General features: G+C 39.6%; 1 protein-coding gene across 3 annotated transcripts in view; it reads left to right on the top strand.

Moving 5' to 3' along the window:
* The window catches only part of PIK3C2G (phosphatidylinositol-4-phosphate 3-kinase catalytic subunit type 2 gamma), a 651,998-nt gene that overhangs the window by 500,114 nt on the left and 126,241 nt on the right, over nt 1-25,643 (top strand). For all 3 annotated transcript variants that reach the window (XM_069585610.1, XM_069585608.1, XM_069585609.1), the window contains exons 25-26: nt 10,086-10,242; nt 21,659-21,768. In XM_069585610.1, coding sequence (XP_069441711.1) covers nt 10,086-10,242; nt 21,659-21,768 — 267 coding nt within the window. The remainder of the gene's footprint in view (nt 1-10,085; nt 10,243-21,658; nt 21,769-25,643) is intronic.

The following is a 25,643-nucleotide window of genomic DNA, read 5'->3' as shown; positions in this document are numbered from 1 at the left end:
GTGTGGTAAGGGAGTATGGTCACAGTTTTTCTGTGATATTTGGCTGGAGTAGAGTAGTTATTGTTTAAACATTTTCTGTCTTGTCAAGCTGCCCTTTTGGCTAGAGAGAGCAGGCCTTCTTTTGATCATGTTTTTGCCTGCATCCACTGGCATTTCCATATCGCTGGCTTCTTGAGTTCTATGTCTGGAATATGTGAGGCAGAAATATATGTTGTTCCTTGAGGTCTCAGGTCCCTATTAAGTCTCTCCTCTTCTCTACACCCTTTAAGAATCTTCTTATATTTGTTTTATATATAATTTCCAAGGGGTTTTGTGTACTTAGTGGGAGGAATAAGGAAAAATATGCCTATTCAATCTTCCCAAAAGTCACAAAAATTTACTTCCAGTTTATATCCTTTCTTTGTGGTCCAGAAGTAAGTGTTGCAATACCTCATTATCCTCTGTTCTTGTAAGTCTCAGAGGTAACTTGCTCAAACTGAGCCCACTCTGCATGTTGCGCTGTCACCTCCCTGATACACAAACCAAAAAATATAAAATTCTTCTTAGCTCTTCTTTTTGCTTCCATTTTAACCATCATGGAGTCCTCTTGATTTTTTTCTTCAAAGTAGTTTTTAATTCTTTCCACTTCACTGTATCCAGATATTTCCTTGGTGGCTGAGATGGTAAAGAATCTGCCTACAATGCCAGAGACCTGCATTCAATCCCTGGGTCAGAAAGATCTCCTGGAGAAGGGAGTGGCAACCCACTCCAGTATTCTTGCCTGGAGAATTCCATGGGCAGAGGAGACTGGTGGGCTGCAGTTCATGGAGTTGCAAAGAGTTGGACATGACTAAGCACACATGCACACACACACTTTTCTGTATCTGCATGCCACAATTCTAATCTAAGCAACTCTCACCTCTAATTAAAATCTTCTGCAAACACCTCTTACCTGATCTGCCCACATACACCCTCCCTGTTTTACGTTCTTTTCCATATTACAGCTGGAAAGATCTTTTCAAAAACTATTGTTATTATTCAGTAAATTTTCATTGCTTTTAGGGTATTGGTTTTTAAAATCTTTAACCTCCACCTACCTATTTAGTTCAGTTCAGTTCACTCGCTGAGTCGTGTCCGACTCTTTGCGACCCCATGAATAGCAGCACGCGAGGCCTCCCTGTCCATCACTAACTCCCAGAGTTCACTCAAACTCATGTCCATCAAGTCAGTGATGTCATCCAGCCATCTCATCCTCTGTTGTCCCCTTCTCCTCCTGTCCCCAATCCCTCCCAGCATCAGAGTCTTTTCCAATGAGTCAGTTCTTCGCATCAGGTGGCCAAAGCATTGGAGTTTCACTTTAGCATCAGTCCTTCCAAAGAACACCCAGGACTGATCTCCTTTAGAATGGACTGGTTGGATCTCCTTGCAGTTCAAGGGACTCTCAAGAGTCTTCTGCAACACCACAGTTCAAAAGCATCAATTCTTTGGCGCTCAGCTTTCTTCACTATCCAACTCTCACATCCATACATGACGACTGGAAAAACCATAGCCTTGACTAGATGGACCCTTTGTTGGCAAAGTAATGTCTCTGCTTTTGAATATGCTATCTAGGTTGGTCATAACTTTCCTTCCAAGGAGTAAGCGTCTTTTAATTTTATGGCAGCAATCACCATCTATTAGCGTTCCATATATTAGTCGTCCACTATAAATACCTATAGTATGCTAACATTTTAGATGCATGCCTCTCTAGATAGATTGAAGTCATCTAAGGAGCAGAGTGTGCAGGCACGCTCAGTCGCTAAGTTGTATCTGACTCTTTGAGACCCCATGAACTGTAGCCCACCAGGCTCCTTTGTCTATGGAATTCTCCAGGCAGGAATACTGGAGCAGGTTGCCATTTCCTTCTCCAGAGGTTCTTCCCAATCCAGGGATCGAACTTGCATCTCCTGCATTGGCAGGTGGATTCTTTACCACTGAGCCACCTGGGAGCCCAGGGCAGAGACATTTCCTAAATCTCTGTGTACCCTCAGTGCAGTAAGAATCTGCATATAGTTAATGATGATGACCTTGGTATTCTAGTGACCTGCTACAAGCAGCTTATATCTACAGTACAGTTAACAGGGAAGCTTATGCATAAGTAATAACAGAAAGCAAATTATTAGTTGTCCTGCTGTTTCCCATGCCAAGAGAATTTGTCTCAGTAATTAGTATTTATTTATAAGAGAAGTATCCTTAGATTTCCCAAGGATATATACATTTTTAAACTACTACTTACTTCCTACCTATATTTAAAATTTATACAAAATATTCCCAGCATTTTTACAGAATAATAATTTCAGGGAAAGACTGATCGTAAGTTAATAAAAAGATTAAATTTGACAACAAAATGACAGAATCATAAAAATAAGTTTGTTTACACCATCTTCCCACATAAATGGTAAATTAATCTCAGCTCTTCACTGTGTGAGCTTGTATTTATTTACTGTCGCAGTCATTGTTACATACAAAAAAATGCTGTCTGAGATATTAAAAAATATAAAGGTAAAATACTTCATGTTCCCTTGAAAATCATACAGATCATTGAGGGAAATTCACGAGATTGCCAGATACTATATAAAATAAAATATATTAGCTGTAGGACTAAGCAAAAGGATAAGGCAGAGTAAGGAGAAATCAGCAAAGGAAAGATTAATTAGAGAAAACTTATTACAAAAACTTTTGATCCTGGTCTCTAAGAATAAGGATATTAAGAGGGAAAGAAAAACATATCCAGAAATGGCAAACTATACAAGTAAAATGTGCAGAAGCACAAATAGTTAGGGCTTAGGCAGGTAATAGTAAAACCACTTATCTGGAAAAGGAAAAAAAAATGATAGTCACAATAAGGAATTTCTGGTTTATTTGTACAGCTATAAGTGAGAGATTTCCAACATATCATTCAGAATGCAGTACAGTATAGACTCTAAGAGATCAAATAGTTTCCAACCTTCCCTCTTGCCACAATCAATTTAAATCTCAGACTTATGAGTATTGCTTTAACTTCAGACACAGGCTCTAATACATTAATTCTGCAACTTGGGATTGTGGTCACATTTGAGTAGACTTATAAATCACAGTCCAGCTACAATATTTACAGCTTGTCGGACTGGGGTAGCATTCTGTTCCATATGTGAGTCTTCCTACTGTTTATAGAAAAATCTTAGTCAAAGTCTAATTATTTTTTAAAATTTCTCAAAAGTGAGCCATGCAAATCATATAGAAAAGATGCCACAGTTTAGACTATCACAATATTTAAACATAGCTAAAATTCACTTCAGTTCAGTTCAGTCACTCAGTCGTGTCCAACTCTTTGCGACCCCATGAACCGTAGCATGCCAGGCCTCCCTATCCAACTCCCAGAGTCCACCCAAACCCAAGTCCATTGAGTCCATGATGCCATTCCAACCATCTCATCCTCTGTTATCCTCTTCTCCTCCTGCCCTTAATCTTTCCCAGCATCAGGGTCTTTTCAAATGAGTCAGCTCTTCACATCAGCTGGCCAAAGTATTGGAGTTTCAGCTTCAACATCAGTCCTACCAATGAACACTCAGGACTGATCTCCTTGAGGATGGATGGCTTGGATCTCCTTGCAGTCCAAGGGACTCTCAAGAGTCTTTTCCAACACCACAGTTCAAAAGCATCAATTCTTCAGTGCTCAGCTTTCTTTATAGTCCAACTCTTACATCCATACATGACTACTGGAAAAACCATAGCTTTAACTAGACAGACCTTTGCTGGCAAAGTGATGTCTCTGCTTTTTTATATGCTGTCTAGGTTGGTCATAACTTTTCTACCAGGGAGCAAGCGTCTTTTAATTTCATGGCTGCAGTCACCATCTGCAATGAATTTGGAGCCCAAAAAGAAAAAGTCTGTCACTGTTTCCATGATTTCCTCATCCATTTGCCATGATATGATGGTATCAGATGCCATGATCTCAATTTTCTGCATGTTGAGTATTGAGCCAACTTTTTCACTCTCCTCTTTCACTTTCATCAAGAGGCTTTTTAGTTCTTCACTTTCTGCCATAAGGGTGGTGTCATCTGCATAGCTGAGGTTATTGATATTTCTCCCAGCAATCTTGATTCCAGCTTGTGCTTCATCCAGCCCAGTGTTTCTCATGATGGACTCTGCATATATGTTAAATAAACAGGGTAACAATATACAGCCTTGACGTACTCTTTTCCTGATTTGGAAGCAGTCTGTTGTTCCATGTCCAGTACTAACTGATGCTTCATGACCTGCATACAGATTTCTCAGGAGGCAGGTCAGGTAGTCTGGTATTCCCATCTCCAAGAATTTTCCAGTTTGTTGTGATCCACACAGTCAAAGGTTTTGGCATAGTCAATAAAACAGAAGTAGATATTTTTCTGGAACTCTCTTGCTTTTTCCATGATCCAACAGGTATTGGCAATTTGATCTCTGGTTCCTCGGCCTTTCCTAAAACCAGCTTGAACATCTGGAAGTTCATGGTTCACATACTGTTGAAGACTTGGAGAATTTTGTACATTAGTTTGCTACCATGTGAGATGAGTGCAATTGTGTGGTAATTTGAGTATTCTTTGGCCTTGCCTTTCTTTGGGACTGGAATGAAAACTGACCTTTTCCAGTCCTGTGGCCACTGCTGAGTTTTCCAAATTTGCTGGCATATTGAGTGCAGCACTGTCACAGCATCATCTTTTAGGATTTGAGATAGCTCAGCTGGTATTCCATCCCATTAGCTTTGCTCACAGTGATGCTTCCTAAGGCCCACTTGACTTCACATTGCATGAAGCCTGGCTGTAGGTGAGTGATCACACCATCGTTATTATCCGGGTCATAAAGATATTTTTTGTACAGTTCTCCTATGTATTCTTGCCACATCTTCTTAATATCCTCTGCTTCTGGCAGGTCCATACCCTTTTTGTCCTTTATTGAACCCATCTTTGCATGAAATGTTCCCTTGGTATCTCTAATATTCTTGAAGAGATCTCTAGTCTTTCCCATTCTATTATTTTCCTCTATTTTTTTGCATTGATCACTGAGGTGGGCTTTCTCATCTCTCCTTGCTATTCTTTGGAACTTTGCATTCGAATAGATATACCTTTCCTTTTCTCCTTCACCTTTCGCCTCTTTTCTCAGCTATTTGTAAGGCCTCCTCGGACAACCATTTTGCCTTTTTGCATTTCTTTTTCTTGGGCATGTTCTTGATCACTGCCTCCTGTACAATGTCCTGAACCTCCACCCATAGTTCATCAGGCACTCTGTCTATCAGATCTAATCCCTTGAATTTGTTTGTTACTTCCACTGTATAATCATAAGCGATTTGATTTAGGTCATACCTGAATGGTCTAGTGGTTTTCCCTGCTTTCATCAATTTCAGTCTGAATTTGGCAATAAGGAGTTCATGATCTAAGCCACAGTCAGCTCCCAGTCTTGTTTTTGATGACTATATAGAGCTTCTTCATCTTTGGCTGCAAAGAATATAATCAATCTGATTTCGGTGTTGACTATCTGGTGATGTCCATATGTAGAGTCTTCTCTTGTGTTGCTGGAAGAGGGTGTTTGCTATGACCAGTGCATTTTCTTGGCAAAACTCTATTAGCCTTTGCCCTACTTCACTCTGTACTCCAAGGCCAAATTTGCCCATTACTCCAGGTGTTTCTTGACTTCCTACACTTGCATTCCAGTCCTCTATAATGAAAAGGACATCTTTTTTGGGTGTTAGTTCTCAGAGGTCTTGTAGGTCTTCATAGAACCATTCAACTTGCTTCTTCAGCATTACTGGTCGGGGCATAGACTTTGTTTACTGTGATATTGAATGGTTTGCCTTGGAAATGAACAGAGATCATTCTGTTGTTTTTGAGATTGCATCCAAGTACTGCCTTTCAGACTCTTTTGTCGACCATGATGGCTACTCCATTTCTTCCAAGGGATTCCTGCCCACAGTAATAGATATAATGGTCATCTGAGTTGGATTCACCCATTCCAGTCCATCTTAGTTCGCTCATTCCTAGAATTGTCGAGGTTCACTCTTGCCATCTCTTGTTTGACCACTTCCAATTTGCCTTGATTCATGGACCTAACATTCCAGGTTCGTATGCAATATTGCTCTTTATAGCATCAGACCTTGCTTCTATCACCAGTCACATCCACAACTGGGTGTTGTTTTTGCTTTGGCTCTGTTCCTTCATTCTTCTGAAGTTATTTCTCTGCTGATCTCCAGTAACATATTGGGCACCTACCAACTTGGGGAGTTCATCTTTCAGTTCACTTTCAGTTCTTTCTGTTAGTTTATATATTTTATCTAATTTGTATTTGTTTCTTTTACATATTTGAGATATGTTATCACAGGAAGTTAAGCATAACTAAAAAATTTTCCAAGAGAAATCAGTTTGGTCAGACATATTTTTCTCTATCAGTGAGAGAAGCATATCTATCACACTGAAAAATGAAATTTCAGGAAGTTGTAAAGTTTGAGACTCTTTCAAAATTATTTCAAAAACTTCACTCAATACAGCCAATATACTATAGAGAGTAAGAAAAATAATTAGAAGACTTTTATATATATATTAAGGTTTTTTTCTGATTATAGAAGTCTAAGATTTTGCTAAAACTCACTGAAATGTTACCTGTAGTGATGACCCCATGGTTGAATGATTTATAAAAAATGCTACCAAATTCAAATGTCCACTCAAGGGCTTATGCAGCCAAAGAGATCACAGGGAGAAGCAGGAAGTAAATTAAACATTTAAGGATAGATGGGATCTCACACATAGAATTTCTGAAGAGAAAGAGAGATTTAGCTATGGCTAGGTTTAGCTCCTGGAGAAGGCAATGGCACCCCACTCCAGTACTCTTGCCTGGAAAATCCCATGGACAGAGGAGCCTGGTGGGCAGCAGTCCATGTGGTCACTAAGAGTCGGACATAACTGAGCAACTTCACTTTCACTTTTCACTTTCCTGCTTTGGAGAAGGAAATGGCAACCCACTCCAGTGTTGTTGCCTGGAGAATCCCAGGGACAGGAGAGCCTGGTGGGCTGCCGTCTATGGGGTCGCACAGAGTCGGACACGACTGACGCGACTTAGCAGCAGGAACAGGTTTAGCTCCAATAATAATTTTATTAGTATGGAGACTAAGAACAGTATTCAAAATTAGTGAGTGTTTACTATATGCCAGGCTATGTTTTAAGTACTTTTACTCATTTAATCCTCTCAACTATCTAAGGAGTCAAGTGCTCTTATTCCCATTTTACAGAGGAAGAGATTTAGCCACTCAGAGGCCAAGTGACTTGTTCAGGGTTGCAAAACTAGTAAGTTGTTGAATAGCCTTGCCTAGCTGGCAAGGCTACAGTCTGTGCCCTCTGCATGAACCTCTTACATCCATTCACAGATGTGTAGCTCTCTCTGTGTCTGGCCTTTGTGTATATGTTCTTAGTCCTCACAGCAATTTTAAGACCTAGGTATTGTTGTTCAGTCACCAAGTCATGTCCAATTTTTCACAACCACATACTAACAGTGTCTGGTCATATTTCCTCCTTTCTGATCAATACTTGTATTGTACCTAGTATAAAATGAAATATAGCTACCTGGACATGGAACAACAGACTGGTTCCAAATAGGAAAAGGAGTACATCAAGGCTGTATATTGTCACCCTGCTTATTTAACTTATATGCAGAGTACATCATGAGAAATACTGGACTGGAAGAAACACAAGCTGGACTCAAGATTACCAGGAGAAATATCAATAACCTCAGATATGCAGATGACACCACCCTTGTGCCAGAAAGTGAAGAGGAACTAAAAAGCCTCTTGATGAAAGTGAAAGAGGAGAGTAAAAAGTTGGCTTAAAACTCAACATTCAGAAAATGAAGATCATGACATCTGGTCCCATCACTTCATGGGAAATAGATGGGGAAACAGTGGAAACAGTGTCAGACTTTATTGTTTTAGGCTCCAAAATCACTGCAGATGGTGACTGCAGCCATGAAATTAAAAGACGCTTATTCCTTGGAAGAAAAGTTATGACCAATCTAGATAGCATATTCAAAAGCAGAGACATTACTTTGCCAACAAAGGGTCCGTCTAGTCAAGGCTATGGTTTTTCCAGTCGTCATGTATGGATGTGAGAGTTGGACTGTGAAGAAGGCAGAGCGCTGAAGAATTGATGCTTTTGAACTGTGGTGTTGGAGAAGACTCTTGAGAGTCCCTTGGACTGCAAGGAGATCCAACAAGTCCATTCTGAAGGAGATCAACCCTGGGATTTCTTTGGAAGGAATGATGCTAAAGCTGAAACTCCAGTACTTTGGCCACCTGATGCGAAGCGTTGACTCATTGGAAAAGACTCTGATGCTGGGAGGGATTGGGAGCAGGAGAAGAAGGGGACGACAGAGGATGAGATGGCTAGATGGCATCACTGACTTGATGGACATGAATCTGAGTGAACTCCGGGAGTTGGTGATGGGCAGAGAGGCCTGGCGTGCTGCGATTCATGGGGTCGCAAAGAGTCGGACACAACTGAGCGACTGAACTGAACTGAACTTTTTCCCTTACTAGGCATATCACAATGAATTGGTAACATCTGTGTTTTTCACAGGTTACCTTCTGAAAGAATTTGTCATGCATATCTTAGCTTTTTTTTTTCTGAACTATAGTTGACTTACAATACCATCATTCATTTTAGCTGTAGAACACAGTGATTCAATATTTTTTATGCATTACAAAATGATGAACACAATAAGTCCAGTTACCATCTGTGTCCATACAAAGTTATTACAGTATTATTTTGACTATATTCCCTATGCTGTACATTATGCCCCTATGACTTATTTATTTTATAACAGGAAGTTTCTAACTCTTAGTCTCCTCTACCTATTTCACTAATTCCTCCATTTCTCTCCCCTCTGGCAACCCCAGTTTGTTCTCTGATTCTATGAGTCTGTTTATGTTTTGTTGTGTTTGTTTTTTAGAATCTACATGTGAATGAAATCATATAGTACGTGTCTTTCTGTGACTCATTTCATTTAGGATGATGCCTTCTAGGTACATCCATGTTGTTGAAAATGGCAAGATTTCATTCTTTTTTATGGCTGAATAACATTTCATTATATATATATCATAAAAATATACATATATATACATATGTGTGTGTACATGTATATATATCTCACATCTCCTTTATCCATTTGTATATTGATGGACACTTAGGTTGCTTCCATATCTTGGCTGTTGTAAATAATGCTCCTCAATTTGTTGAAAGTGAAAGAAAGTGTTAATCCCTCAGTCTTCCCAAAGACTGTAGCCTGCCAGGCTCCTCTGTTCATGGAATTTTCCAGGCAAGAATACTGGAGTGGGTTGCCGTTCCCTTGGGATTCCCTGGTGGCTCAGATGGTAAAGTGTCTGCCCACAATGCAGGAAACCCAGGTTCAATCCCTAGGTTGGGAAGATCCCCTAGAGAAGGAAATAGCAACCCACTCCAGTACTCTTGCCTAGAAAATTCCACGGAGGGAGGAGCCTAGTGGGCTACAGTCCATGGGGTCGCAAAGAGTCAGACATGACTGAGCGACTTCACTTCCTTCTCCAGGGTGTCTTCCCAATCCAGGGATCGACCCTGAGTCTCTCTCAATGCAGGTAGATTCTTTACCATCTGAGCCACCAGGGAAGACCATTAAAAAAAAGAAAAAGAGAAAGTACCATGAGGTTAAAAACATGATCTGTTCTATCATTTCATACTTTAGCAATAAATATATTTTCTGTAAAATCACATTCCCTATATTAACTTTAATGGATAATAGTCACATCAAAAATAACTTGAAATTACTATTTGAGACAGTATAGGTCAACTTTGTAAAATAACTTGTCCTTCCTTCTCCGTTACAGCTCAGATACATTATTCAAAGCCTATAATTAGCAAGCTTCTCTAACCATCCTACAATGAAGTTCATCCATTAGAGCAGAGAGAAAAATAACAAAAAAAATTCAAATGGAAATAAGTTGTTGTAACTGCCTAATTTGACTCTTCCAACAATTTCTCTTCCTCCTTATGATTGTTCTTGCTTCTCTTTTTTTTTTTTTCTTTTTTTGCTTATAGAGACCGAGCCCCTTTTATTTTTACTTCAGAGATGGAGTACTTTATTACAGAGGGTGGGAAAAACCCACAGCATTTTCAAGATTTTGTGGAGCTTTGCTGTCGAGCTTATAATATTGTCAGAAGACACAGCCAGCTGCTCTTGAACCTGCTAGAAATGGTAAGTCCCTTGGGGAATTAACAGAAATAATAAGCTTCACTTGCTTCTGTCTTTCAGTCATCTATCTTGGCTAATGGTTTGGAGTTCCCCAAAGAGCTATTCAAAATGGAATGGAATGAACAAACTAAAAGTACCATTGTACATCTTTCCAATACATTTCTTAACAGTTCATAACATTAATTCACAGTCATTGTCTCAAACCTTTCTCTTCACAATAATATTGATATATTCAGGGATTATTTCAGTATATTTTGATTAAAGATCAAGGACAGTAATTTAGAATATTATATGAGTTGCACAGTGCTTTAGGATTTTTTCAAAAGTATTTTTAAAATACTATCTCATTTTCACATTAAGGCAACCCAATTATGTAGAACAAGCAAGGATTTTTCGTGGTTTCCCTCCCAATCCCTTTGATCACTTGCTTATTTTCCAGGAGAAACTGAGAGTCAAAAATGTGAGATGACTTGCTAGCAACTCGACTCTAGAGTAGCACATTTGAGTCTATGCATCATAGTCCTGAGTTCTCTCTGTTGGCCAACAGAGGAATTTTTAATGTTTCATTCCACTGTCCAGTGGACCAACCAAATGTCAAGGTGAGAGGAGAGGGATCTCATAGAAATATCTCCTGGAAGGTTAATGTGGTGATTCCTATGGGCACATACATACACGCTAATAACTGCAGCAAACTGTAGGAGATACATACATCTTTTGTAAATCAGCATGGTGTTGAAATCAGTACAATGATCAAAATAACTGGTTTAGGGTGAGCTGTATGGAGAGAGTAACATGGAAACTTACATTACCATGTGTAAAATAGACAGCCAACGGGAATTTTCTATGTGTCTCAGGAAACTCAAACAGGGCTCTGTATCAACCTAGAGGGGTGGGATGGGGAGAGAGATGGGTGGAAGGTTCAAAAGGGAGGGGATATATGTACACCTGTGACTGATTCATGTTGAAGTTTTGCAAAAAGCTACAAAATTCTGTAAAGCAATTATCTTTCAATTATGACTGCAGCACGCCAGGTTTCCCTGTCCACCACCAACTCCCGGAGCTCGCTCAAACTCATGTGCATTGAGTCAGTGATGCCATCCAGCCATCTCATCCTCTGTCATCCCCTTCTCCTCCCACCTTCAATTTTTCCCAGCATCAGTGTCTTTCCTAATGAATTGGCTCTCTGCATCAGGTGGCCAAAGTATTGGAGTTTCAGCTTCAGCATCAGTTCTTCCAATGAATATTCAGGACTGATTTCCTTTAGAACTGACTGGTTGGATCTCCTTGCAGTCCAGGGGACTCTCAAGAGTCTGCTCCAACACCACAGTTCAAAAGCATCAATTCTTCATTGCTCAGCTTTCTTTATAGTCCAACTCTCACACCCATACATCACTACTGGAAAAACCATAGCTTTGACTAGATGGACCTTTGTTGGCAAAATAATGTCACTGCTTTTTAATAAGCTGTCAAGGTTGGTCATAGTTTTTCTTCCAAAGAGCAAGCATCTTTTAATTTCATGGCTGCAGTCACCATCTACAGTGATTTTGGAGCCCAGAAAAACAAAGTCTTACTGTTTCCATTGTTTCCCCATCCTTCAGTTAAAAATGAATAAGTTTTTAAAAACTGGTTTATTGCCATCAGATGACAGTTCTACTAGATGCTGTTAATGGTAGCTTTGAATTCCTGGGTTTGAATTCTAAGTTGGCCTCCTACTGGCTATATTCCTCAGCATATGTTACTGACTCCAGTCAGACTCTTGTTTCCTCATCTATTAAATAAAGGTAATAGCATCTACCTTGTAGGACTGATAAATAAGTGACCTAATGCTTAATATTTTACATAAGCCTTTATGCTAAGTGCCTTATGTGTACTAATTTATTTACATTTCATAATAGCCCTATTAGATAATTAATATAAACAGCACAGTACCTGTCCTATGGTAGGATCCAATTATTACACTAGATCCTTGTTAACCTATAAAAGCATTGTCCATACAGTATCCCCTAATCACTTGGTTATTTAAATTTAATTGGCATTGAATAAAATTTAAAATTCAGCTCCTTAGTCTCACTAACCACATTTCATTTGAAATTTCACATTTCAGTCATCAGCCACATCTAGCTAGTGGTATCATATTGGGCAACACAAATATAAAATATTTCCATCATAGCAGAAAAGTTCTATTGCATAGTACTAAATAAATGCTGACCTTCTTGCAGTGAAGATTGGATTTTGATTCTTATTTCACTTTTCAAACAACATATGGACCTTACTTCTTTCTTCTCTGTCTTCAAAATATGAATTTCTAAATATTGTATAAACATGTAGTCCTTCATATAGAAAGACATTTTGGTTACTTCACATGTAAACTGGATATATACAGTTCTGTCCATCTCCAGAGTCAAACTGACTTTCCAGTAATAGCCAGTGATTCATACTGGTAGAATTTTATTCTATCTCCCAATTATATTAGATCATATTATAATCATTAGATGGTTTATAGTTCATTGTATTCAAGGCACAGGTAGGACTCTACAAGGACTGAGTCTATAACCTTGACTCCATTTCATAGTAAATATCCAGATGATATCAACGTTTGCACTCTAATGGGGTCTAGTTCATGAATCCATAAATTCTTGAGTACTTACTATATGCCAGAAACTGTAGAGAAAAGATTAACATATGATATCTTGTCAGTCTTAAAATTTTCATTTTAATAAGGAAGCCAACCAGTCCATTCTAAAGGAGATCAACCCAGGGATTTTTTTGGAAGGAATGATGCTAAAGCTGAAACTCCAGTACTTTGGCCACCTGATGCGAAGAGTTGACTCATTGGAGAAGACTTTGATGCTGGGAGGGATTGGGAGCAGGAGGAGAAGGGAATGACCGAGGATGAGATGGCTGGATGACCTCACTGACTCGATGGACGCAACTCTGAGTGAACTCCAGGAGTTGGTGATGGACAGGGAGGCCTGGTGTGCTGCGATTCATGGGGTCGCAAAGAGTCGGACACAACTGAGCAACTGAACTGAACTGAACTGAACTGAAGGAAGACAAAATTCATGTACACAAGCAAATTAGATACCCAGCCTTTCTAAATGTCTAAAATGCTATAAGTAACTGCCTCCTAAGACTGAGTACCATATTCTAACAACTGCTTCCACCAGTCACAGATATTTTAAAAATAAACCCAAAGCAGAAAAGGACAAACATCATTTTATACTGTTTCTTAGCTGACAGTAAAATTATGCTGAATGACAAGCATGTTAAAATAATGTGAAAGAACAGACTTTTGAAGAAAAAAAGGATTCTAAAAGGTATTGGTGGGCTTTCTTCTTTTGCTTAATACACATTTCCACTTAAAACTTTTAGCATGTGCATCATAATATATTAAATAGTCATTAAAGACTATATACAATGTTATTTCATCTAAAGAAGTAGATACATGTAAGTAGTCAAATAATTTTTCATAAAATAACATTAAAATCAGACATTGAAGGATTCTGGTAAATAGTATTTACCAAAAAATTCCCTGTTTTAATTATTCAAGTGTGACTTTTAGGCTAAGGAAGAAAAGTTGGCAGTGAATGATACTAATTCAGATTAATCTTATAATCTTAGACTTAGACTTTTACAGAAACTGAAACCGAGATCAGATGCAATGTGGGCCAGTTAGCGTGTGCGTGCGTGCTCAGTCGTGTTCGACTCTGCGACCCCATGGACGGGAGCCCTGGTGCCAGGCTCCTTTGTTCACGGAATTTTACAGAGAAGAATACTGGAGTGGGTTTCCATTTCCTGCTCCAGGGGGATCTTCCTGACCCAGGGATCGAACCCATGTCTCCTGCATTGGCAGGCAGATTCTTTACCACTGAGCCTCACCTGGGAAACAGACCAATTAGACAAATGAACGTTGTTGTTATTTAGTCACTAAGTCATCTCTGGCTCTTTTGTGACCCCGCACACATGTGTAAAACAGCGATGTTATATCTCTGTTTCTGATTACTTACCTCTGATTCTCTGCTCCACATTTCTTTCTTATGGGGTTCTGTAGATAAACAAAACATCAGTAAAGGTTTCAAGACCATATCTTCTCTGGTAGAGCTTCTTATAAAATAAAGACCAAATTTACATTTAGAAGATTGTTTAACAGCATTTAGTTATTTATTCTATCACTCAATAAATATTTGTTGAAGATTGGCTGCATCTACATCACTGTGCTAGGCTCTGGAGAAATATCTGTAAAGGGATGAACAGAATTTCTGTCCCCATGGAGTTTATCAGTTCAGTTCAGTCGCTCAGTCGTGTCCGACTCTTTGCGACCCCATGAATCACAACACGCCGGGCCTCCCTGTCCATCACCAACTCCCGGAGTTCACTCAGACTCACGTCCATCGAGTCAGTGATGCCATCCAGCCATCTCATCCTCTGTCGTCCCCTTCTCCTCCTATCCCTAATCTCTCCCAGCATCAAAGTCTTTTCCAATGAGTCAACTCTTCGCATCAGGTGGCCAAAGTACTGGAGCTTCAGCTTTAGCATCAGTCCTTCCAAAGAAATCCCAGGGCTGATCTCCTTCAGAATAGACTGGTTGGATCTCCTTGCAGTCCAGGGATTCTCAAGAGTCTTCTCAAACACCACAGTTCAAACGCATCAGTTCTTCAGTGCTCAGCCTTCTTCACAGTCCAACTCTCACATCCATACATGACCACAGGAAAAACCATAGCCTTGACTAGGCGGACCTTAGTCAGCAAAGTAATGTCTGCTTTTGAGTATACTGTCTAGGTTGGTCATAACTTGTCTTCCAAGGAATAAGCGTCTTTTAATTTCATGGCTGCAGTCACCATCTGCAGTGATTTTGGAGCCCCAAAAAATGAACTCTGACACTGTTTCCCCATCTATTTCCCATGAAGTGATGGGACCGGATGCCATGATCTTCGTTTTCTGAATGTTGAGCTTTAAGCCAACTTTTTCACTCCACTTTCCCTTTCATCAAGAGGCTTTTTAGTTCCTCTTCACTTTCTGCTATAAGGGTGGGGTCATCTGCATATCTGAGGTTATTGATATTTCTCCCGGAAATCTTGATTCCAGCTTGTGTTTCTTCCATTCCAGCGTTTTTCATGATGTACACTGCATATAAGTTAAATAAGCAGGGTGACAATATACAGCCTTGACATACTCCTTTTCCTATTTGGAACCAGTCTGTTGTTCCATGTCCAGTTCTAACTGTTGCTTCCTGACCTGCATACAGATTTCTCAAGAGGCAGGTCAGGTGGTCTGGTATTCCCATCTCTTTCAGAATTTTCCACAGTTTATTGTGACCCATACAGTCAAAGGTTTTGGTATAGTCAATAAAGCAGAAATCAATGTTTTTCTGGAACTCTCTTGCTTTTTCCATGATCTAGCAGATGTTGGCCATTTGATCTCTGGTTCCTCTGTCTTTTCTAAAACCAGCTTGAACATCAGGGAGTTCACAGTTCACGTATTGCTGAAGCCTGGCTTGGAGAATTTTGAGCATGACTTTACTAGCATATGAGATGAGTGCAACTGTGCGGTAGTTTGAGCATTCTTTGGCATTGCCTTTCTTAGGGATTGGAATGAAAACTGACCTTTTCCAGTCCTGTGGCCACTGCTGAGTTTTCCAAATTTGCTGGCATATTGAGTGCAGCACTTTCACAGCATCATCTTTCAAGATTTGAAATAGCTCGACTGGAATTCCATCACCTCCACTAGCTTTGTTCGTAGTGATGCTTTCTAAGGCCCACTTGACTTCACATTCCAGGATGTCTGGCTCTAGATGAGTGATCACACCATCATGATTATCTTGGTCATGAAGATCTTTTTTGTACAGTTCTTCTGTGTATTCTTGCCGCCTCGTCTAATATCTTCTGCTTCTGTTAGCTCCATACCATTTCTGTCCTTTATCGAGCCCATCTTTGCATGAAATGTTCCCTTGGTATCTCTAATTTTCTTGAAGAGATCTCTAGTCTTTCCCATTCTGTTTGTTTTCCTCTATTTCTTTGCATTGATCACTGAAGAAAGTTTCTTATCTCTTCTTGCTATTCTTTGGAACTCTGCATTCAGATGCTTATATCTTTCCTTTTCTCCTTTGCTTTTCGCTTCTCTTCTTTTCACAGCTATTTGTAAGGTCTCCCCAGACAGCCATTTTGCTTTTTTGTGTTTCTTTTCCATGGAGATGGTCTTGATCCCTGTCTCCTGTACAATGTCACGAACCTCATTCCATAGTTCATCAGGCACTCTATCTATCAGATCTAGGCCCTTAAATCTCTTTCTCATTTCCACTGTATAATCATAAGGGATTTGATTTAGGTCATACCTGAATGGTCTAGTGGTTTTATAGTCTATTGGAAAAAGATATACCCATTATCAGAACTGCAGTACCAGTGCCAAGCTCTGGGGTTTTTTTTGTTTAGTTTGTTTTTTAATTGTAGTACAGTTGATTAACAATGTTGTATTAGTTTCTGCTGTACAGCAAAGTGAATCAGCCATCTATATACATATATACACTCTGTTGACATTTTTAGTGGGCATCCCTGGTGGCTCAAATGGTAAGAATGTGCCTTCAATGTGGGAGACTGGGGTTCGATCCCTGGGTTGAGAAGATCCCTGGAGAAGGGAATAAAACTCACTCCAGTATTCTTGCCTGGAGAATCTCATGGACAGAGGAACCTAGTGGGCTGCAGGCCATGGCATTGCAAAGAGTCAGACACAACTGAACAACTAACACTGACTTTTCATTCTTTTTGGGATTTCCTTCCCATCTAGGTCACCACAGAGTATTGAATAGAGTTCCCTTTGCTATTTTATATATAGTAGTGTGTATATATCAATCCCATTCTCTTCACCCCAAGCTATTTTTTTTCCCATTCCAATTCTGGCCAACACATGGACTCCTTTTGGGTTACTTTCTACATCTGTGTGTAATCTATATTTCCCTCAACTCTCTCTCAAATGACTCTTTCTGTGTTAACTTACTCAAAAAGAACTTAATTTACTGTGCCATAACCTAGTTACGACTTGAAAAGTATTTGACATGGGTCATAAGTTCTGTCCTCCATGAATGGTCAATAACAAAGGATTATAAGACACAAACATTTGGTGTCTGCTGTGGAGTTCATTGCTCATCCTCATTAGAGAACAGCCCATTTCCAGATATTCACAGTCCTTTTTGTTTACTCCTGGGAAAAGCTGGGGAAAAATAATCCATGAAATTCCCATCTTGCTTAAAAGCAAAACATCTGTAGAGACCCAAGAGTGTTGTGGCTGGATTCACTAACATAAAAGCCTGTCTGTCATCAGCTTTTCTCTTATTAAAAAATCAATAGCAGTCATTATGGAAGGCTCCCAAAGAACACAGGGACCATTCACCCAGTTTTAAATGTTTATCACACCCATTTTTATATCCAATATTTCCCAGCAGAAATCTTTCTAACTTCTCTACATGGTGGCAAAGAATGCCTGCTTTCTGAAGCATAACTATTAAGATAGATTTGGACTCAGTAAGAGAAAAACAGAATTGAAAAATATTTTTTAATGTTCCCATGTTTTAAGAAGGAACTTATCTGTTTATCTGTACTAGCCACCCTTTCTCTTTCTTATTGCCCCCAATTAAGGTTATTGTTGGTGATTTAGTCACTAAGTCGTGTCCAGTTCTTGTGGCCCCATGAACTTTAGCCTGCCAGGTTCTTCTTTCCATGGGATTTCCCAGGCAAGTATACTGGAGTGTGTTGCCATTTCTTGCTCCAGTGGATCTTCCCAACCCTGCGATCTAACCCACATCTTCTGCATTGTAGGCGGATTCTTTACCACTGAGCCCACTGGGGAAACCCAACTAAAGTTTTGACCCATGTAATCTAAGCTGGCAGGCACTTGAACCACATCTCTGTGGGTCAGTGAACAGACCTGGCTAAGTGCACCCAAGTTTGAGACCATCCTTACTCTCATGTGCACAGTTGCAACACTAAAAGCCGTCTTTCTAAGGAATTAAGCCCGTCAACAAGGGCAAAGTTAGCACTTGCTTCCTTTAATCAGCCACATGAAAGGGAGAGAATTTGGATCTGAAGCCATCTACACTTGGCAGACCACTGGTGTGGTCTGTGTGTGTGTGTGTGCGTGTGTAGGAAGGGGTAAGTGTAAAGTCTACTTCCCAAGGAAATGTTTGACATAGTCCTAAAGGAGCATATATGAATTCAGAATATTCAGAGAAACTAGAAAGCAATTCAGCTCTAGGTGTTCATAGCAAAGAGACAGTCATAGCGTGTTAAAGGGGGACATTGTCACGGTAAGTGCACGTATGTCTCTGGAACTCTTAAGTACAGAACTGATAGAATAATCTAGGTTTTAGTTGCTCTTGGCAATGTATCTCCCTATGGCTGATTTTAAGTTTATTAGTTGAGATTGAAGTTCTATCTGTAGGTTTTCAATGCCTCACAGGGTCAGATATTTTTTCATTTACTCATGCATTCACTAATTCAGACATTCATTAAGTTCTAACTATGAAGCACGATGTTATGCAATATAGACAATTCAACATGGACTAAAAACTTAATTTCTATTCTCAAAGAACTTAAAATCTAATGTGACAAACATACACTCAAACAAAACGTAGTTAAAGCTAGGTAGCCATAAGTTCTTTGAAAGAGCTGTAACAAAAATAGGATTACTGTACAAAGAAAGCAAATTATGAAATCTTATCAAGAGCATCTGTGGTGCTTTCAAGGAAGAAGAAGTAATTCAGATGCGCCTTCAAAAAGAATTTCAAGACAAGGGAAGAGAGGAAAGGAATCCTGACTGAAAGAAAATCATAAGTATGTGTGAAGGCTTAAAGACCATGTGCATGACGTGTTAGAAATGGAGGTGACCAAGTGTACCCAGTCTGTGGCACAGGTGGGGGCCTATGTAGATAGTAAGGTTGTAGTGTTAGATCACAATTAGATTAAGAAAGTCATTTATGATCAGGATGAAAATTGTGGACTTATATAGCCACCTGAGATATAGCCAACTGAGAACCTAGTAGTTTCTTTGCTTTTGATGAAGGAAGTACCATCATACTAAAATCCATGTAATTTGGATTTTAGACAGATAACTTAGAAATTATGTAATTAGAGAGATAAGGATTGAAGAGCCAGAAAAAAAGCTATTCAAGTTATCTAAGCAAATGAAGATGGGGAGCTGAGCTGCAACAATAATTGCAATGGAGGATTGTCATTGGGAATCAGGAAGAAGAGAAACTCAAATAAGATATGAATTTCTTGTTACTATGGGCTTCCCTGGTGTCTCAGATAGTAAAGAATCTGCCTGCAATGTGGGAGACCTGGGTTTGAGCCCTGGGTCAGGAAGATCCCCTGGAGAGGGGAATGGCTTCCCCCTCCAGCATTCTCTCCTGGAGAATGCCATCGACAGAGGAGCCTGATGGGCTACAGTGTTTGGAGTCGCAGACTCAACTGAGTGACTAACACATTCACTTCTTGTTATATGGACAATGGTGGCAGTGAGATATGAAATAAGAAGCAGGAGGAAGAGTTTATAGAAGAAAATTTGCTCAACTTTAGATATCATGAATTTAAGATGCTGGGTCATCCATGGGGAAAGACAGCTGACAACTTCCCAGGACAACCTAATCCATTCCCATGGTTTCAATTACTATCTGTATGCTGCTGCTGCTGCTGCTGCTGCTGCTGCTGCTGCTACTGCTGCTGCTGCTGCTGCTAAGTCGCTTCAGTCGTGTCCGACTCTGTGTGACCCCATAGATGGCAGCCCACCAGGTTCGCCCCTCCCTGGGATTCTCCAGGCACGAACACTGAGTGGGTTGCCATTTCCTTCTCCAATATCTGTATGCTAATAACCCCCAAATCTGTACTTATGCTTTAGGCCCCACCCAGTCCGCCAAATATATCCAGTCAACCACCTAGTTTTCTCAGTTCTATCCCCTAGGTATGTTTAAACTCTAGTAACTTTTCTTCATTCCTCAACAGTCTCCAGTCTAGCCTCTTATTTGGCCCCACTTTATTTTTCACATGTAACCATGATGATCTTTCTCAAACACAATTCATTCTTTTTATACTCATATATAAACATGAAAGGAGCTTTCTTTGCCTTTAGGATAAAGTACAGAATATTTCCTATTACTAAAACATCCTACATTCCTAGCCTTTTCAGCCCCATCTTTTGTCACTCACCCACAGGATACCCAATGTTCCTAAAATCTATCTTGCATCTCTGTCTGTGAACAAATGGAAGATATCATGCTCTCCTCTGTCCATCTATTTATGCTGGTCCCTCAGCCTGTGTGGAAAGAGTAGGAAGGGAAAATAGTTTCAAATCCTTTTTTTTTCGCTTGAACTTCATCAAGTCAGTGACAACTTCAGCCATCCTCCATAGCCACACTCTCAGTTTCTTCTTTTTTTTTTTTTTCTAGATTTTTAAAAAATGTGGGCCCTTTTTAAAGTCTTTATTGAATGTGTTACAATATTGTTCCTGTTTTATGTTTTGGTATTGTGGCCACAAGGTGTGATATTATCTTCCTAACCAGGGATCAAACCTGCACCCCCTTCATTGGAAGGCAAAACCTTAACCACTGGACCTTCAAGGAAGTTCCTCAGTTTTTTCTTTATTTTTAGGATCAATAGCATTTTTCTTAACTTCCCACAACTGTTCTTAACTTCTCTTCCTCTATTCCAGAGCAGGAAGTAATTTATTTTAGTCATGAGATACTGATGACATTCTTTTTTTCTCAGAGCTCACATTTATCTCAAAGATCTATTTTTTCTAAGATGTTTGCCTATAATTAAAGAGAGTATTACTCCTTCAATATACACTATAATCTAAACAGAGCATTTTCCCAAAGTTTGGCAAAAAAAAATCTGAAACTTTGTATGGTTTAATCTTTGTTTCATTGTTTTAACATTTTTAAATAAATTTAGTCACCACTTAACTAGGGAAAAATATGTTCTTATAGTAAGAGTCATTGACTCATTAAAGAACATAAGATTAAAAAGCAAAGGAATGCGGCATAAGATTAAGCAACAGAAAAATGAGTTTCTTTCTTTCCTTACACACCATTTTACCTGGATGCTTCACTTACGTGTTTGGAGCGATTAAGTTTTTCTTCTTAAAGATAGGTATTGTGGTATAATTTTTGTGTTATAATTTATATGTATAGCTCTTTCTTAATCATTACTAGTTGATTCTCCCAGAACATGTTGGGTATTTTTATATTCACTTTAAAAAGGAGAAGATTCAAGATCATTTAGATTTTAAATCATGGATCCAGAAATTCGGACACTAGAGCTCTTATTATTTCTATTTTCTCTTGCTGAACATGCCTCTTCTACAGAAGAGGAAATTTTATTTATATTTATTGAGATTTTGTTTTGTTTTGTTTGTGTGTGTTTGTTTTGCTAAGATGTTACATGCAGGATTGCCCGAGCTAAGCGGAATCCAAGACCTGAAATATGTGTATAATAATCTTCGTCCACAAGATACAGACCTGGAAGCAACAAGTCATTTTACCAAGTAAGACTAGCTGTGAATGTATGAGTGTGCATGTGTTCTTGTGTACAGACACAGCTCACATTTGTGATGATCTTAGGATGAACAGTCATGGGTATAAAGCTGTCATTTCCACAACAAGCTTGTGTCTTTTACCCCAGGGACAGAAAAGCAGCAATGCAGACTGTCTAGCAGGAAGCCTTAGTCAGCGTTTCTGTAGCAAAAGCTATTGTTTGCTAACCAACCTCTACATGTAACACATTACTCAATACAGAGGTCAGAGAGCTGACAGAAATAAATCGGTTGTTCTACTTGAACTATGTCTTGAAAAACAATTTGGAAAAAGATTTATGATGGGATATGGACTCACTACTTTCATCTCTAAGACAATACAAATGTTGGAATATTTGGTGACTATCTTCTGTTGTTAATCTAGTTTTTATTAAGCCAGTCTGGGAAAGCACTAGTGAACAACAAGGTCAGAGTCTGGGCACAATATACTGATTATCAGTTGGATCCAAAATCTGTCAAATGGGTGGTTCATTTTATAATACAAAAATCTTTTGAACTTTAATTTTTGAAAGGATAGCAAAACTGCTAGCAGATTTTAGATGCTCCATAAATGTTAGTTATAATCATTATCCTAGTAAACAATTTAAGTCAAGAAATACAGTCTTGACTTAAACCTTGCGTGTATATTCAGTCACTCTGTTGTGTCCAACTCTGCAATCCCATGGATTGTATAGCCCACCAGTCTCCTCTGTCCATGAGATTTTCTTGGGAAAGAACACTAACTGGGTTGCCATTTCCTCTTCCAGGGGTTCTTCCCAACCCAGAGATCATAAATATGCATCTCCTGTGTTCCCTGCATTGGCAGAGAGATCCTTTACCACTGAACTACCTGGGAAGCCCAATATTGAATCTTATTTGAGTCTAATTTTTAATCATTCTAATATTTTCAACTAGCAATTAGTAAACACAAATTATACTTTTTTAATGGATGTATGTTCTGTCTTTTTAAAGACAACACTACTGATAGTAAAATCTTTCCCACACAGGTGTTATTTTCTCTCCTTTTCCCAGAATGTATACTGTGGAATCTCTCTCCATTCCAAGGGATTAGGGGGAGTTCACCGGAGTGTATGTCCTAAACACTCAGAGAATTTCACTTTTGCAAGGAATCTTTGTTTCATGAACTTTAATGGATAGGCTGCTCTTGTGGTTGAATGGTAGAAATATGACAGAATATTATAGCTAGACGAGCCCTTATTGTTTATTTATTTATTTATTCTGATAATAAATATGCAAATCAGAAAACTGAGATCCAAAGAATTAAGGGCTTGCCCATGATTAAAAAAAGTAGTAAGAAATAAAGCTAGGACTAGGGCCCAAAGCTAAGACTTTGATCCCATGCTCTAGGGTTTTTTTCAGCATTCAACATTGGAAACTATATGATATTATTAAGGAACTTCAGGCAGAGGCCCTGTCAAAAATATACCTTCCTGCTATCTGGTTTGTTTCTGAAATTCTACCACTAGTGATTCTTTATGTAGGTCTGGTTTTTCAGTCTTCACCCTGAATATTCATTGGAAGAGCTAATGCTGAATTTGAAGCCCTGATAATTTGGCAACCTAATGTGAAGAGCCAGCTCATTGTAAAAGACCCTGATGTTGGGAGGACTGAAGGCAAGAGAAGAAGGGGACAAAAGAGGATGAAATTGTTCCATGGCATTGCTGACTCAATGGACAAGAGTTTGAGCAAACTCCAGGAAATAGTGAAGGACAGGGAGGCCTGGCCTGTTGCAGTCCATGGGGTTGCAGAGTCGGATATAACTGAGTAACTGAACAACAACAAAAATGCCCTTTAATAGTAAAATTACCACTGAAAAAAGCAATGGTTAATATCTACTTGCATGCCAAGTTGCTTCAGTCGTGTCTGACTCTTAGAAACCCTGTAGTCTGTCAGACACCTGTCTTCTCTGTCCATGGGATTCTCCAGGCAAGAATACTGGAGTGGGTTGCCATGCCCTTCTTCAGGGGATCTTCCAGACCCAGGGATTGAACCCACATTTCTTATCTCTCCAGCATTGGCAGTCAGGTTCTCCACCACTAGGGAAACTTCAGTTTAATTCAGTTCAGTCATTCAGTCATGTCCGACTCTTGCAACCCCATGAACCACAGCATGCCAGGCCTCCCTTTCCATCACCAACTCCTGGAGTCCACCAAAACTCATGTCCATTGAGTCGGTGATGCCATCCAAGCATCTCATCCTCTGTCATCCCCTTCTCCTCCTGCCCCCAATCTTTCCCAGCATCAGGGTATTTTCAAATGAACCAGCTCTTCACATCAGTTGACCAAAGTATTGAAGTTTCAGCTTCAACATCAGTCCTTTCAATGAACCCAGGACTGATCTCCTTTAGGATGGATGGGTTGGATCTCCCTGCAGTCAAAGGGACTCTCAAGAGTCTTCTCCAACACCACAGTTCAAAAGCATCAATCCTTCGGCGCTCAGCTTTCTTTACAGTCCAACTCTTACATCCATACATGACTGCTGGAAAAACCATAGACTTAACTAGACAGACCTTTGTTGGCAAAGTAACGTCTCTGCTTTTCAATATGCTGTCTAGGTTGGTCATAACTTTCCTTCCAAAGAGTAAGTGTCTTTTAATTTCATGGCTGCAATCACCATCTGCAGTGATTTTGGAGCCCCAAAAAATAAAGTCTGACACTGTTTCCACTGTTTCCTCATCTATTTCCCATGAAGTGATGGGACCAGATGCCATGATCTTAGTTTTCTGAATGTTGAGTTTTAAGCCAACTTTTTCACTCTCCTCTTTCACTTTCATCAAGAGGCTCTTTAGTTCTTCTTCACTTTCTGCCATAGCTTCTGCCTGCAATGTGGGAGACCTGGGTTCAATCCCTCGGCCAGGAAGATCCCTTGGAGAAGGAAATGGCAACCCACTCCAGTATTCTTGCCTGGAGAATCCCATGAATGCAGGAGCCTGGTAGGCTGCAGTCCATGGGGTCGCAAAGAGCCAGACACGACTGAGCTACTTCAATTTCACTTTCACTTTCAATTTCTGCCATAAGGGTGGTGTCATCTGCATATCTGAGGTTATTGATATTTCTCCTGGCAATCTTGATTCCAGCTTGTGCTTCCTCCAGCCCAGCATTTCTCATGATGTACTCTGCATATAAATTAAATAAGGTGGATGGCAATATATAGCTTTGACGTACTTCTTTTCCTATTTGGAACCAGTCTGTTGTTCCATGTCCAGTTCTAACTGTTGCTTCCTGACCTGCATATAGGTTTCTCAAGAGGCAGGTCAGGTGCTCTAGTATTCCCATCTCTTTCAGAATTTTCCACAGTTTATTGTGATCCACACAGTCAAAGGCTTTGGCATAGCCAATAAAGCAAAAGTAGATTTTTTTTCTGGAACTCTCTTGCTTTTTCGATGACCCAACAGATGTTGGCCATTTGATCTCTTGTTCCTCTGCCTTTTCTAAAACCAGCCTGAACATCTGGAAGTTCACGGTTCACATAATGCTGAAGCCTGGCTTGGAGAATTTTGAGCATTACTTTACTAGCATGTGAGATGAGTGCAATTGTGTGGTAGTTTGAGCATTCTTTGGCATTGCCTTTCTTTGAGATTGGAATGAATGCTGACCTTTTCCAGTCCTGTGGCCACTGCTGAGTTTTCCAAATTTGCTGGCATATTGAGTGAAGCACTGTCACAGCTTTGTTTGTAGTGATGCTCCTAAGGCTCACTTGACTTCACATTTCAGGATGTCTGGCTCTAGATGAGTGATCACACCATCGTGATTATCTGGGTCATGAAGATCTTTTTTGTACAGTTCTGTGTATTCTTGCCACCTCTTGTTGATATCTTCTGCTTCTGT

The sequence above is a fragment of the Ovis canadensis genome, chromosome 3 (genome assembly GCF_042477335.2).
Source record: "Ovis canadensis isolate MfBH-ARS-UI-01 breed Bighorn chromosome 3, ARS-UI_OviCan_v2, whole genome shotgun sequence".
NCBI classification, from domain to species: Eukaryota; Metazoa; Chordata; class Mammalia; order Artiodactyla; family Bovidae; genus Ovis; species Ovis canadensis.
The sequence above is the reverse complement of the archived record's forward strand: the minus strand, read 5'-3'. Positions and strand labels throughout refer to the sequence as shown.